The sequence below is a fragment of the Orcinus orca genome, chromosome 9 (genome assembly GCF_937001465.1).
Source record: "Orcinus orca chromosome 9, mOrcOrc1.1, whole genome shotgun sequence".
Lineage (NCBI taxonomy): Eukaryota > Metazoa > Chordata > Mammalia > Artiodactyla > Delphinidae > Orcinus > Orcinus orca.
Genome location: NC_064567.1, coordinates 96,603,010 through 96,617,717, shown reverse-complemented (window position 1 = coordinate 96,617,717; position 14,708 = coordinate 96,603,010). Strand labels below are relative to the sequence as shown.

The window sequence follows — 14,708 nt, the reverse complement described above, 5'->3', positions numbered from 1 at the left end:
CACCATCCGCCCTAATCTGCAGGCGCGGCTGACCAGGCTGCCCGCAAGCGGGCAGAGGGCGCGTCTGCACACCACTGCCGGGGGGCAGCGACCAGCGCCCTGGAGCCCACAGTGATGCTCAGCCAGCTGACCGAGTTTCTAATGAGAACATCACGTGAGGTCGGGGGATGGGGGTAAAAGAATCTGCTGAGTGATGACAAGGCCCATCTGGCCCTTCCAGGGAGTGACCCGGTCCTCCGCTACCGTCCACCACCAGAGACCCAGGGACAGGCCTGTGGTCCAGCCCCAGAGGCCAGAGCAGCCCCCATGCTCAGGCCTTGGCCAACTCACGCCCTCCCCAAAGACTGACCTGGTGGGAAAGGCAGTGAGGCCCAGTTGCAAGCAAGGCGCCCACGCTCACCCCCAGCCCCACCCACAGAGAAGCACGCCTTCATCCTCCCCTCCCTGGCCCTGCCCCACCCCCGCAAGGAGGTTCTAACCCCAAGGCGCCGCCGGCCCCAGCACAGGCCTGCTAGAGCACGTGGGCTCTCTGGGGCCAGGGTCTCCTGACGGCGGCGGCAGCGGCGGCGGGCAGCGTACCGTGAGCATGTAGTCCTGCAGCAGCTCGGCGGCCGTGGCGCTCAGCTCACTCTCACTGACCGTCTTGGCGTGGGGCGCCGTCTGCGTGCAGAAGGACAAGGGCGACACGCCGCCTGCATGCGCACACTCGGGGAAGGAGCTGCAAGGACGCGAGCCGAGCCGTGGGTGGGCGGCCCCCCAGCCCTGCCCCGTGCCTGCACCCTCGACCCCCCATGGGGGCCCAGTTAGGGCCAGGGTCTGAGAGGAGGAGGGGGCCTGTCATGGAGGGAGGGGCTCGGGCCGGATAGAGAAAGACACGTGCAGGGAAGGACCCAGAAGGGACCCTCAGCCTAGCAGGGTCTCAGTGGAGTGATGATGTCACTGGTGTGACCCTGGGGAGCCCACTCACTGGAAGGCTCCTGAAGGGGGCGGGGGCAAGGGGAGGGATACCGACGAGGAGGGTGGAGCCAGGCAGCCATACTGGCACCACCAGGGCGGGGTACTCACAAAGTGCTGGCTTCTGTCTCATAGGACTCCTTCATGTCCACCTTTGTGGAAGAGTCGTCTGTGCAGAAAGTGCAGAACACAGAAACTTCTGGTTACGTGAGGGAGGGGGCACTGAGTCCAGTGTCCAAGCTCTAAGCAGGAGATGCAGAGCCCTGGCGGTGGGGAGCCTGCAGGCCTTCATGGGCAGAGCCGGCCAGGCCCCTGGGGTGCACCCCTCGGGCTGCACCCGTGCCTGCTCCTCCTGGGGGTCTTGTGAGATGCACCATCTGCTGCAGGGCTGGGCAGGAGGCGGGACAATGCTCTGGTCCTCAGAGGATGTGGCACGTGGCAGGGCTGGAGAGGGCCCCCAATGGCCAGGACAAGAGAAGCACCACTGGTAGATGTGGTACCACGCCCGGCAGCGTCCTAGGGGCTGCGCTACTTTGTCTTCTCTGATCCCAGCAGGCATCACCACTGCTCCAACTTTTAGATGAGCAACTGAATCAGAGAGGTTATGCAACTTGCCCCATGCCACACAGCTGGTGAGGGCAGAAGCCACGATCAGAGCTGGCAGGTCTGAGCCCCAACCTGGACCCAGCCAGGCTCCACATGTGGACGGCGGCTCCACACGTGGACGGCTGCTCCCCGAGGACAGACACGGGGCCTCAGGGTGCCTGAGACCCTCAGACCAGCAAAGGACCTGGTACACAGCAGCTACTTGGGCAACACCAAAGAGATGACCTAAGGTCCATGTGACACAGACGAGAAGGGACGCCGAGGCACCATCACACCCAGCAAGTGAAGCTTTAAGAGAAAAGGGATCAGAAAACGTGGGAGTGGGGAGGGGACAGGAAGAGAAAGAGGACGTTTCTGGCAGTAGGAGGGGAGTGTGCAGTGAGCACAATAATGGCCCCAAGATGCCCCCGTCCAAACCCCAGGTGCACGTGCCAGGTGACGTGGCAACGGGGCTGGAGGTTGCTGGGCAGCTGACCCTGAGACAGGAAGACGCCCTGGGCTATCTGAGGGGGCTCGACGTGTGCCCTGGGCCCTCTGGTGTGGACGGGGAGGGGCCGGACGGAGCTGCAACAACAGGAGGTCAGAGATGCCACCATGGCTGTGACCGTGGAGGGAGGAAGGCCGCGGGAAGCTGGAAAAGGCAGGAAGCAGCTTCTCCCCGGAGTCTCAGGAGGAAGGCCGCTGGCCCGCACCCTGATTTGAGCTAGTGAGGCCCACGGTGGACTCGAACCTACAGAACCGTGAGAGACCAGTAAGTCTGTGTGGCTGAAGCTGCTCAGTCGTGGTGACCTGTCACAGCAGCAGGCGAGAACTGACCCGGCAAGGAGGCCCTGAGGCAGAAACCAGCAGAGGACGCGTGTCTGAGTGTGTGCGCATGGGGAGTGCGTATGCTCTGAGTGTCTAGTGTGCACGCTCGTGGGCGTGAAGTGTCTGTGAGGATGTGAGCGTGTGTGCTGTGTGGAGTGTGTGCACGCGTGTGACGTGACGTACGTACGTGTGCTGTGTGTGTGATGTATGCGATGGGTGCATGGGCACACGTGGTGTGAGTGCAGGTGTGCCTGGACCCCAGAGGGAGACCTGAGGGCTGGGGGACAAAGGACACCCACGCAGAGAGGAGGCCGGCAGGAAGGAAGCCCACGCGGGTAGGCTGAACATCCTGTGTTTACTTCGTGAAAACTCATTTAATTGTATAATTATGATCTGTGTACTTTTTAGTAAAAAAGCTTATTCAAAAAAAACCACTACTGGAAATCTCAATGCTGAACGTTTAAATAGAGCTCAATGAACCACCTGCTACCCACTGCGGAAGCCGCAGGCCTCTGGGCCTCAACCTCCCCACCTGCCCGCGAGGACAGGCTGCCGGGCTCGCCGGGCTGTCTCTGCAGTGCTGGGGCAGCTCCAGCATGAACGGCGAGACAAGGAGAAGGTGAGAGAGCCAGCCCTTCCTCAGAAAGCGCCCTCAGCTTCGTCAGCACGCAAAGGGTTCTGCGCTGTTCGTGGAGACACGTGAGCCGCCGGGGGCGCGCAGGGCTGGACTCTCCACAGAAAGACCAGGCTGCCTGCCACGGAGGCTACCGCTGCGCTGCCTCCGATACCTCTCTCTCTGTTCACCTGACTGACAGAAGCCACGGGTCCTCGGTATACTAAGCATTTGAAAAGTGGATGCTCTTGGTGTTCAGAAGACTGAGCTCAAGTGGGCTCCCACGCAAATGACGCATCTTGTGCGTGCTCACAGATTCCGGAAAACGCTCCCCAGGTGCCCACACGGAGGAAGCGGCTCTGAGCGCTGGTCCGGCTACACCGCCTTCGGGCCCCTTGCTCTTCCTGCCACTGCCCCCCACCCCGCCCCGGGCAGGCCTCGTCTTGGAAGGGGCCCCATACCCACTCTCAGCCCCAGCGCTGGGAGCCCCGCCCGGCCCTGGGTTCTAAGTTTGGTAAAGTGACTTTGGCCAGGCGTGGTTCCAGAAAAAGTGTTCCTGGCCCCCAAAGTTACGCAGGAAGCCACCAGGTGGCCTAAAGCAGGGAGCGGGGGGAACACGTGTGCCTTGATTAAACTTGCAGATTAACACGAACAGTGAAGTCTGGGAACAAAGGGCGTCGGCTCAAACCCCCCGGGACGGTGGCCACAGGGCCACCGCACAACAAGGCTGCCCGGGTGTTGTCCTGGGAAGAGCTCGCGGCAGAGTGAGCCCCGGTGGGAAGGGGCGGCAGGGCCCTCCTGCTCACGTACCACTGTGAAGGGACAGGTGGTGGGTGGGTGTCGAGGCCCCGTCAAATATGGCTCTGTCCAGGAAGTCGATGGTGGACTCCGTGTACACGATCTGGAAGACCTGGCCGAGCAGGGAGCACAGCTCTTCCGCGGCGACCTGCCAACGGAGGACAATGCGGAGGCTTCCTGGGCCGCTTCCGGGCGTTCGACACCTCAGATGCAGAACAAACACCTGCACCGAGGGCCTGACGCCTCCCACTGCCCAACGGCGCCGCAAGGACACCAGCCCACACCCAGGAAGCTGGCTGGACCCGCAAGTGCGTCAGCTGCCGGCCCTCCTCCTCCACTGCGCTTCCAGCCAGCACCGTTTCCCCACTCCTGTCCCAGCCACGGGAAAGGGGCAGGGAGGGAACAGCACCCGTGCCAGGTCACGCGGACGGCACTCCTGACACCGCACAAGTGTTTCACGCGTGTGCCGTTAACTCAGCGTCCCATCTGGGGCGGCTCTGCCCCTGGGACACGGGACAGTGTCTGCAGGAGCTTCCAGTGGGGACAGGCCAGTGAGGCGGCCCCACGAGGAAGAACTTCCCAGCTGGCAGGTGGGCAGGGCTGGGGAGGAGGAATGCTGATCAGAGGCTACCTAAGGTGGGGCGGCCCTGCTTTGGGCTCACAAATGCGAAAGCTTAACAGAAGGGTATCAGGGGGCTCCCCGAGGCTGGTGGCTCTTGGGTGGCCAACTCCCCGCTCCCAAGCATCTTCCCCAAGGGCACAGCTTGGGGTACAGACCACGGCCCCCGTCAGCATGGAGGAAGGGGGCGGTGAGGCCCACCAAGAGAAGAACAAACCAGCAGACTGGGAGCCAGTGGGACCTGGGGTGCGATCTGGGTCAGGTGGTATGCGGGGCTGGATCAGGATATAGGCGGGGCTGGCTCTGGTGTGGGTGGAGCCTGGGCAAGCTGTAGGTGGGGCTGGGTCAGGATATGGGGGGCATGGGCAGGCCATGGGCAGGGCCTGGGTACCAGCTGCCAACCCTGCTCACCTTGCTCTCCACGGCCAGGATCACCAGGCAGCATGCCTCCACAGGCCCCACTCCACTCTCTGACAGGGAGCCTGCGGTGAGGCCTCTGGAACTTTCTGCACACAAACTCTGGCTGGGGGAGATGCCGGGGTCCTGGGCTGGAAAGTCAACACCGTGGCAGGTTAGGGCAGGTGTGGGAGCTCAACAGCAGGCTCTGGGCAGCCCCTACCTGACTCAGGTGGGAACAGGCCGAGCCAGGCACACCCCCATCGTCACCTTCCCTTCACAAGAGCACCCTCCCATCCTCACTCCCCTGCCACTGCCCACTCAAAGCCATCACCTTACATGACCTTCCAGCATCTTTACCAAAGACAGTGCGAATATCTTAGGCTGAGATATGAAACTGCTAATATTCAGCTGCTTTTGATCTACACAAAAGAAAGCATTCACAGGGTTCTAGTGACAAGGTTAATACACAATCCTGACAAGAGATGGGGAAACGAGGCACAGGGGGCAGAGCGCCAGGCCCGAGGGTGCGTGAGGGGCAGAAGCCAGGTAGGGATCTAGACGGGAGAGCCCCCGCCTGTGTTCCTAACACTACACACCGCCTCCTCACACATAAGGTCTTGTGGGACGCGAGGGGCAATTCCTGAAGTGGGAAGGGGGGCCTGGGGCCCAGGGAAGCTTCTACGGGAACAGGGCTCCAGGCCTGTCTGAGCAGATGCTCAGACACACCTGGGAGCAGGAAGTGGAGGTGAAGGCCTGAGCTCCCCTGATGCCGGGGTAGCTCAGCGCAAGCCCACCCAGGAGGGAGACCACCCGAAGCTCAGACACAGCTGAGAGACGGGAACCCAACCAGGAACAGCCATGCTTGGGGTGGATGGGCCTGCAAAGACCAGGGCTCTGAGGGGCAGGGCTGGCCGCACCCTGTGTGGAGGCTGAGCCCCATGAATCCCACGGTTAGACCCCGGACTGCACCGTCCCACAGACCCACGGGCCACAGGTGCTGAGCGCTACCCGAAGTGGAAACTACCCACAAGGTCTCAGGACAAAAAAGACTGCGTGAGCGCTCACTAGCGACTGTTACCCTGACCTCGCTGACATGATGTCTGGACATAAAGAGCTAAATGAAATACGTTAGTAATGTTGATTTCACTTGTTCCGTTCTACTTTTTTAGAACATTTTTAGTAGCTTTGTGGCTCGCACCCATGGCTGCTCTCAAGGAAGCAGGCATGTGGCTCCAAAGCCATGCAAAGCAAGCCCACCTCCAGCCCCCAGCTGCATCCAGCCACAGTCCTACAGGCTGTCCCCACAGGTCCCGGTTCAGATCCACTGTCCACTCTCCTACATCCACAGAAACATCCTTTAACGAGATGTCTCCATGTCCTCGGAGCTCTGCCTGCCACACGGAACCTCCTGCAGCCAGACCTGACCCCTACCCCTGACCCCATGTTGCCCCAAATGCCAGCAGAGCCCGGGCTGAAGGAGGCACACAGACGGCCTGCGGGTAGTAGGCGCTTAGCGTTAGCTGCCACTGCCGGCACCTGTGCTGAGGACGGCCACGTGCATCACTTCACACACAGCGCGCCTGACGAGCACAGGAGCCTCTGAGAGACCAGGAGGCCCCCAGTCTGGAGGCTTCCCTTCGGGGCCATCTGCTAGAATGAGGAGGCCGCTCCAGGACACGGAATTCATTCTCTTCCTTTAACTTGAAAGCTCTCAAAGCCCAGGGCCCTGGTTTTCATCTTTCGGGAAGTTTCTCCTATGGAGCTCATCCCCTGTCTTAGAAATAACTCGGTTACCTGTTTTCCTAGCACTCTGCTCTATGGTTAACGCTGAGAAATGTCCTGGACACAAGAAACCCGGGGGCCGGCTCCCCTCCTACCGGCCCAAACGCCGGTAGGCCTGCAGCCAGAGTGCTCTCCTCATTGCTCGGTCCCTAGGGAGGCCCCAGACCTCGGGCCTCCTGCGGGGACAGTCCCCTGGCAGGGCACGGCAGCTACCACGGCGCTGGGCAGCGCTGGTGGAAGCAGTTACACAGCCAGTTCCTCAACCAGCCGGCCACCACCCACCCACCGGGTGACCATCTGCTCCCAGTTAGTCCAGCAGCAGCAGTGGAAGTAAACAGAATCCTGACAGGTTTACTGTGGAGATTAAACGAGATCGTTCATGTCACATGCTTTCTACTAGTTTGAGCCACCTTCAATTGTCATTTTTGTAGATTAAAATGCAGCTTCATGTTGTTCAACCTAAAATAATGCCTGTCATTAAACGGGAGCTGCTCACTGAACAGAATACGGGGAAATGAGGAACAAGCAGAGCACAGAGGGGACCTCGCTCCACAGTGCAGCATGACAGAGCAGCAGTGTGTGTGCGTGTGCGTGTGAACTAGCGAGTATGAGTGAGAGTGTGTGAGTGTGTGGGACCCGTGAGTGCATGTGAGTGAGTGCGAGGATGTACATGGGTGTTACAAGCATGTGTGGGGAGTGTGAGTGTGTGTGTGTGCTGTGTGTGACACTGCGGAGGGGACGCTGAGCCACAGCCACACAGAGGAGAGGGGCTGTAGGAATCCTGGCAGCCACCTGCAAAAACCGCTCCAGTTACCTGTGCACACGGACCCGCAGCATCCCCACCGGATTCACGGGCCCTTGCACGGGAAACTCCTTGAAGCTCGAGGAGTCAGTAATGAAAAAGCTCACCAGGGCCCTGGCTTTTAAAAAGCCCTCGGATCCCCGTGAACTAATGACCTCAAGCAGAAATACAACTCTGCACTGCCGGAAGCACAGCGTGCGACCCAGGCCGGTCCAGTGGGCCACCCTCACGCCCCACCACCGGCCCTTTGGAAATGAGCAGCTCCGGGGCTCAACCCAGCCGCCGCCAGTGCCTAAAGGAGCCCAGGACGGCGTCCGTGCTGCAGCGACAACCTGAGAACTGCCCGCCGGGAAGGGCACGGCATGTGTGAAACTGTGATTTCTCTCCTCATTTCTCGGGGACTTAGGCCGGGGCTCTGGACCTGCCGGGCAGCCTGTCCGGCAGTGCCAAGTAAGGCAGCGCTGCACCCTCATCGCCAGGTGAGAGGAGTGGGCTGGGCGAGGGGAGCTGACGGCTGGTTTAAGGTTCTCTCTGATTCTCCTACACGGACACACTGAGAACGTCTCGCAGACAGCTCCTTGCTGGTCTGGTCTCATCTTTGCTCCCCCCCAGCTTTGGGAAGACTGCCTGGCCAAAGGCAGGGGCCGAATGTTGGCTGGGCTGAGCTGAGGCCCACCCTCACCCTGTGGGGCCACCTGCGCCCAGGGCTCTACCAGGCCTGGGTGTCAGAGGCCACGTCAGCATCCCGGACGGGGGCCGCGCTGAGTGACAGTAGCTGAGCTCAGCACCTGTTCCTCACAGCCTCCTGGGTCACTGCCCTTCTCTGGACAGAGGGCTTCTCTCAGGCACAGCGGGCAGCAGTGGCTGAGCCAGCGCTGCAGAAACTGTCTCCAGAGCTCCGTGAAATCCACGGACTCACTCCTCACGACAGAGGTGTGGTCGGCACCTGCCAAGGACCCTCCTGACCCCACTCCCCAGGTCCATACCTGTCTTTAGGACCACCAGGTGTGAGGCGTCATCCCGCACGTAGGACACGGCGGCGATGTCATGGATGGGGACCCTGAGGATGGTGTCCTCCCCGTCCCTCCAGGCCAGCTTGACGTTGTAGGCAGACAGGCTGATCACAGCGTCATGCTCCTGGGTCAGGTGTCCGGGGAGCTGGTGGGCTCTCTGGAAGGAACCACACGGCATCAGAAACACAGGGCCCGGCCACGGGCTCCCCTGGGACCCCGCACCATGTGTGGCGCACGCAGCCCACACAGCCAGTGCTGACTCATGAGCAGAGTGCAGCCATGTTCGCCCCAGGGCACTGCTGTGTTCAAACCACGTGGGGGTCCTTCTGGAACCGCCCTTAGACTCAGACCTGTGGCATGTGGTTTGGATATCTCGAAAACGTGAACTGTGAAACAGCTCAGAAGCACCAGGAGCGAGTCTGGAGAATAAAGTTCATGTTCAGACTGAGGAACAGTCTTGATAGCCAAGGGCCAAGTGCACCCTTAACATGACGGGACTGCGTCGTCCCTCACGGCCATGAAGGCCCAAGGTCAGAGGGCCAAGAGCTGGTGTCAGAGAACAAGGGTCAGAGCTTGGGGTTAGGAGGTGGAGCAAATTGAGGGTCAGAGGTCAGGGCTGGGAGGTGGGGCGGGCTGAGGCTCAGAAGTCAGGGCTGGGAGGTGGAGCGGGCTGAGGGTCAGAGGTCAGGGCTGGGAGGTGGAGCGGGCTGAGGGTCAGAGGTCAGGGCTGGGAGGTGGAGCGGGCTGAGGGTCAGAGGTCAGGGCTGGGAGGTGGAGCGGGCTGAGGGTCAGAGGTCAGGGCTGGGAGGTGGAGCAGGCTGAGGGTTAGGAGGACAGAGTCAGGCAGATGGGGTTACCTTTGCATTGTCTATGTAATGCAGGATTTCAGTCCTACTGGAGGGATTCAGGTATCCTGGGATGGATGTTAACTGACCTAAGTACTGAGAGAAGGTGGAGAGAGAAAGTGCCATGAGAAGGGGAAGATGAGCCAACACCACCACGCGCCAGCAGAGCACTGCGAGAGCCTCGCGCATCCCCACCACCAGGCCCCCTGGCCGCCGCCCCAGCTCACGGTGGGGGCCTCCTCAAGGCGGCGTGCTCCAAGTTTTTAGCAAAATCTCTACCGGCTGAGGAGAACACTCCCACACTTCCCACCAGACTGCATCAATGTTGTCATCAAAGTCCTGTAAAGGACACCTCAAAATTAGTTTGGTGGACTCTGGATTCGAAAAGGACAGACAAGGGACTTCCCTGGCGGGCCAGTGGTTAAGACTCCAGGCTTCCACTGCAGGGGGCCCTGGTTCAATCTCTGATAGGGGAACTAAGATCCCACAAGGCACATGGTGTGACCAAAAGATAAAAATAAAAATGAAAAATAAATAAAAGGACAGACAAGGATGGCTTGTGTTTCCGGGTCATGGTCGGAAACTGAAAACAATGGTTCTGCACAACCTGCTAAAAGTAAACGTGTTAAGTCACGAAGGGTCAGGCAGCTGAGTGATGAGCACAGAGAAATGAAGTGACACGAGGCCATGAAGCACCTGGCTAACCAACCTCAAAGAAAAGGGCCCCGAGTGTGGTGCAGTCGCAGTGCTGCGTCAGCTGTGTTCACGTCACATCTCCACCAATTAACACAGTTTTTAAATGTGATTTAATGGGTTACTGATTTCTCTTACAGCCAACATTTCTCATCCTCTCACTAACTCGAATGTTTAAGGTCGCTGTTAACGGGGTGACAACAGACTTCCTGTCTCCAGTTCGACGTCATCACTCCTGTCCTCACAAGAAAAGAGCTGAACAAACTGAAAAATCAACATGTCTTCTCAGATCCATTAGAGGACAAGGTCACAGGGCAAACTGCTGCCCCCAAAACTGGAGAGAGCTACGGGGGACAGAGAATCACAGCCCCCAGGGAGAAGCCACAGGAGCCGGCCTGGGAGGTGCACCGGAAGGCGACTGACCAAGGGCTGGACATGGGCACGGACAAGCTTGAGACAAAACTCTGGGGGCCAGGCAGGAAGGCCTCTTTACCTCAGCTCCTTTTACCTGAATCACCATACCCAGCTTTCAACAAAAAATTATAAGGCATGGTAATAGGCAAAGAACACTGAACATACAGGGCAAGCATCAGAACCAGACTCAGATATGGCAGAGATTTTGGAATTATCCGACCAGGAATTTAAAACAACTACGATTAACATGCTAAGGGCTCTAATAAAGTGAACATGATGCAAGAACTGATCGGTGATGTCCGCAAAGAGATGGATATTCTAAGGAAAAAAATCAATGGGAAATGTTAAAAACCAAAAACATTACAACAGAAATGAAGAATGCTTTTGATTCGTTCACCAGTAGATGGACACAGCTTGGAGATATGTCAGTAAAAACTCCCCAAACTGAAAAGGAAATAGAAAAAAGAAAAGAAGGGAAAAAACAAACCAAAAAAAAGGAACAGAATATCCAACAATAGAAAATTACGAAAGGTATAACAAATGTGTAGTGGGACTACCAGGAAAAGAAGGGGAGAAAGAAACACAAGAAATACTTGAAGCAATAATGGCTAAGAACTTCCTCAATGTCAGACACCAAACCACAGACCCAGGAAGCTCAGAGGACATCAAGCAGGATAAACAGCAAAACAAAAAACAAAACCAAAAACTACACCTAGACAAATCATATTCAAATTGCAAAAAAATCAAAGACCAAGAGAAAACCCTGAAGTAAGCAACAGGAAAACACCAAATAGCACCTTACCTACAGAGAAGCCGGGGTGATGACGATATCAAACTTCTCTTCAGAAACCACGCAAGCACGAGAAGAGTGAAACACTCAGTGCTGAAAGAAAAACCCACCAACCTACAATGCTACGTCTGGTGGAACTGTCCTTCAAAAGTGAAGGAGAAATAAAGTCTTTCTCAGGCAAACAAAAATTGGGAGATTTCATGATTACCAGGCAGGAAATGTTAAGAGAATTTATTCAGAGAGAAGGAAAATGATTTGGTCAGAAATTGATCTACATCAAGGAAAAAACATGAGAGAAGAAATAAATGAAGGTAAAATAATACCTTCTACTTTACTTATTGTAATCGATCTAACAGGTAACAGTCTGTTCAAAAGAAAAGTAGCAAGATGTACTGGGTAATTAATTTGGTTATAAGGTGCATGCACTACCTGTGAAGCAATGTAGCGTTATTGGAAAACGGATTAAGATTAGTTGTAAATGTAAATTGCAAACCCTAGGGCAACCACTAAAAATATTCATAAAGAAGTATAATTGAGAGCCACAGGGTTCAAGATGGTGGAGTAGAAGGACATGCGCTCACTCCCTCTTGTGAGAGCACCGGAATCACAACTAACTGCTGAAAAATCATCGACAGGAAGACACTGGAACTCACCAAACAAGATACCCCACATCCAAAGACGAAGGAGAAGCTGCAATGAGATGGTAGGAGGGGCGCAATCACAATAAAATCAAATCCCGTAACTGCTGGGTAGGTGACTCACAAACTGGAGAACACTTACGCCACAGAAGACCACCCACTGGAGTGAAGGTTCTGAGCTCCACGTCAGGCTTCCCAACCTGGGGATCCAGCAATGGGAGGTGGAATTCCCAGAGAATCAGACTTTGAAGGCTAGCGGAATTTGATTTCAGGACTTCGACAGGACTGGGGGAAACAGAGACTCCACTCTTGGAGGGCACACACAAAGTAGTGTGTGCACTGGGACCCAGGGGAAGGAGGAGTGACCCCATAGGAGACTGAACCAGACCTACCTGCCAGTGTTGGAGGGTCTCCTGCAGAGGCAGGGGGTAGCTGTGGCTCACTGCAGGGACAAGGACACTGGCAGCAGAAGTTCTGGGACGTGCTCCTTGGCATGAGCCCTCCCAGAGTCTGCCATTAGCCCCACCAAAGAGTCTGTAGGCACCAGTGCTGGGTCACCTCAGGACAAACAATCAACAGGGAGGGAACTCAGACCCGCCTATCAGCAGACAAGTGGATTAAAGTTTTACTGAGCTCTGCCCACCGGAGCAACAGTCAGCTCTACCCACCACCAGTCCCTCCCATCAGGAAGCTTGCACAAGCCTCTTAGATAGCCTCATCCACCAGAGGGCAGACAGCAGAAGCAAGAAGAACTACAATCCTGCAGCCTGTGGAACGAAAACCACATTCACAGAAAGACAGACAAAATGAAAAGGTAGAGGGCTACGTACCAGACGAAGGAACAAGATAAAACCCCATAAAAACAACTAAATGAAGTGGAGATAGGCAACCTTCCAGAAAAAGAATTCAGAATAATGATAGTGAAGATGATCCAGGACTTCAGAAAAAGAATGGAGGCAAAGATCGAGAAGATGCAAGAAATGTTTAACAAAGACCTAGAAGAATTAAAAAACAAACAAACAGATATGAAGAACACAATAACTGAAATGAAAAATACACTAGAAGGAATCAATAGCAGAATAACTGAGGCGGAAGAACAGATAAGTGACCTGGAAGACAGAATGGTGGAATTCACTGCCATGGAAGATTACAAAGAAAAAAGAATGAAAAGAAATGAAGACAGCCTAAGAGACCTCTGGGACAACATTAAACGCACCAACATTCGCATTATAGGGTCCCAGGAGAAGGAGAGAGAGAGTAAGGACCCGAGAAAATATTTGAAGAGATTATAGTCGAAAACTTCCCTAACATGGGAAAGGAAATAGCCACCCAAGTCCAGGAAGCACAGAGAGTCCCAGGCAGGATAAACCCAAGGACAAACACGCCGAAATACATAGTAATCAAGTTGACAAAAATTAAAGACAAAGAAAAATTATTAAAAACAACAAGGGAAAAACAACAAATAACGTACAAGGGAACTCCCATAAGGTTAACAGCTGATTTCTCAGCAGAAACTCTACAAGCCAGAAGGGAGTGGCATGATATATTTAAAGTGATGAAAGGGAAGAACCTACAACCAATATTACTCTACCCAGAAAGGATCTCATTCAGATTCAACGGAGAAATCAAAAGCTTTACAGACAAGCAAAAGCTAGAGAATTCAGCACCAACAAACCAGCTCTACAACAAATGCTAAAGGAACTTCTCTGAGTGGGAAACACAAGAGAAGAAAAGGACCTAGAAAAATAAACCCATAACAATTAAGAAAATGGTAATAGGAACATACATATCAATAATTACCTTAAATGTGAATGGATTAAATGCTCCAACCAAAAGACACAGGCTCGCTGAATGGATACAAACACAAAACCCATATATATGCTGTCTACCAGAGACCCACTTCAGACCTAGGGATACATACAGACTGAAAGTGAGGGGATGGAAAAAGATATTCCATGCAAATGGAAATTTAAAAAAAGCTGGAGTAGCAATGCTCATATCAGATAAAATAGACTTTAAAATAAAGAATGTTACAAGAGACAAGGAAGGGGCTTCCCTGGTGGCGCAGTGGTTGGGAGTCCGCCTGCCGATGCAGGGGACGTGGGTTCGTGCCCCAGTCTGGGAGAATCCCACATGCAGCGGAGCAGCTGGGCCCGTGAGCCATGGCCACTGGGCCTGCGCATCTGGAGCCTGCGCATCCAGAGCCTGTGCTCCGCAACAGGAGAGGCCACAACAGTGAGAGGCCCGCGTACTGCAAAAAAAAAAAATAGACAAGGACGGACACTATATAATGATCAAGGGATCAATCCAAGAAGAAGATATAACAATTATAAATATATATGCACCCAACACAGGAGTACCTCAATACATAAGTCAAATGCTAACAGCTATAAAAGAGGAAATCGACAGTAACACAATAATAGTGGGGGACTTTAACACCTCACTTACGCCAATGGAAAGATCATCCACACAGAAAATTAATAAGGAAACACAAGCTTTAAATGACACAGTAGATCAGATAGACTTAACTGATATTTATAGGACATTCCATCCAAAAACATCAGATTACACTTTCTTCTCAAGTGCACACGGAACATTCTCCAGGACAGATCACATCTTGGGTCACAAATCAAGCCTCAGTAAATTTAGGAAAACTGAAATCATATCAAGCATCTTTTCCGACCACAACGCTATGAGATTAGAAATCAATTACAGGGGAAAAAACGTAAAGAACACAAACACATGGAGGCTAAACAATACATTATTAAACAACCAAGACATCACTGAAGAAATCAAAGAGGAAACCAAAAAATACCTAGAGACAAATTACAATGAAAACATGACGATCCAAAACCTATGGGATGCAGCAAAAGCGGTTCTAAGAGGGAAGTTTATAGCAATACAAGCCTCCCTCAGGAAACAAGAAAAATCTCAA

At 54.7% G+C, this 14,708-nt stretch overlaps 1 protein-coding gene across 2 annotated transcripts in view; it reads right to left on the bottom strand.

Annotated features, from left to right (window-relative positions):
* Positions 1 to 14,708, bottom strand: part of CCM2 (CCM2 scaffold protein) — a 41,150-nt gene that overhangs the window by 1,755 nt on the left and 24,687 nt on the right. Inside the window, exons 3-8 of one of the 2 annotated variants that reach the window (XM_012537860.3) lie at positions 9,251 to 9,334; positions 8,367 to 8,550; positions 4,809 to 4,945; positions 3,791 to 3,926; positions 1,066 to 1,123; positions 580 to 718 (exon numbers count right to left, since the gene is read on the bottom strand). In XM_012537860.3, coding sequence (XP_012393314.1) covers positions 580 to 718; positions 1,066 to 1,123; positions 3,791 to 3,926; positions 4,809 to 4,945; positions 8,367 to 8,550; positions 9,251 to 9,334 — 738 coding nt within the window. The remainder of the gene's footprint in view (positions 1 to 579; positions 719 to 1,065; positions 1,124 to 3,790; positions 3,927 to 4,808; positions 4,946 to 8,366; positions 8,551 to 9,250; positions 9,335 to 14,708) is intronic. The other variant, XM_033411323.2, reaches the window with a different exon arrangement.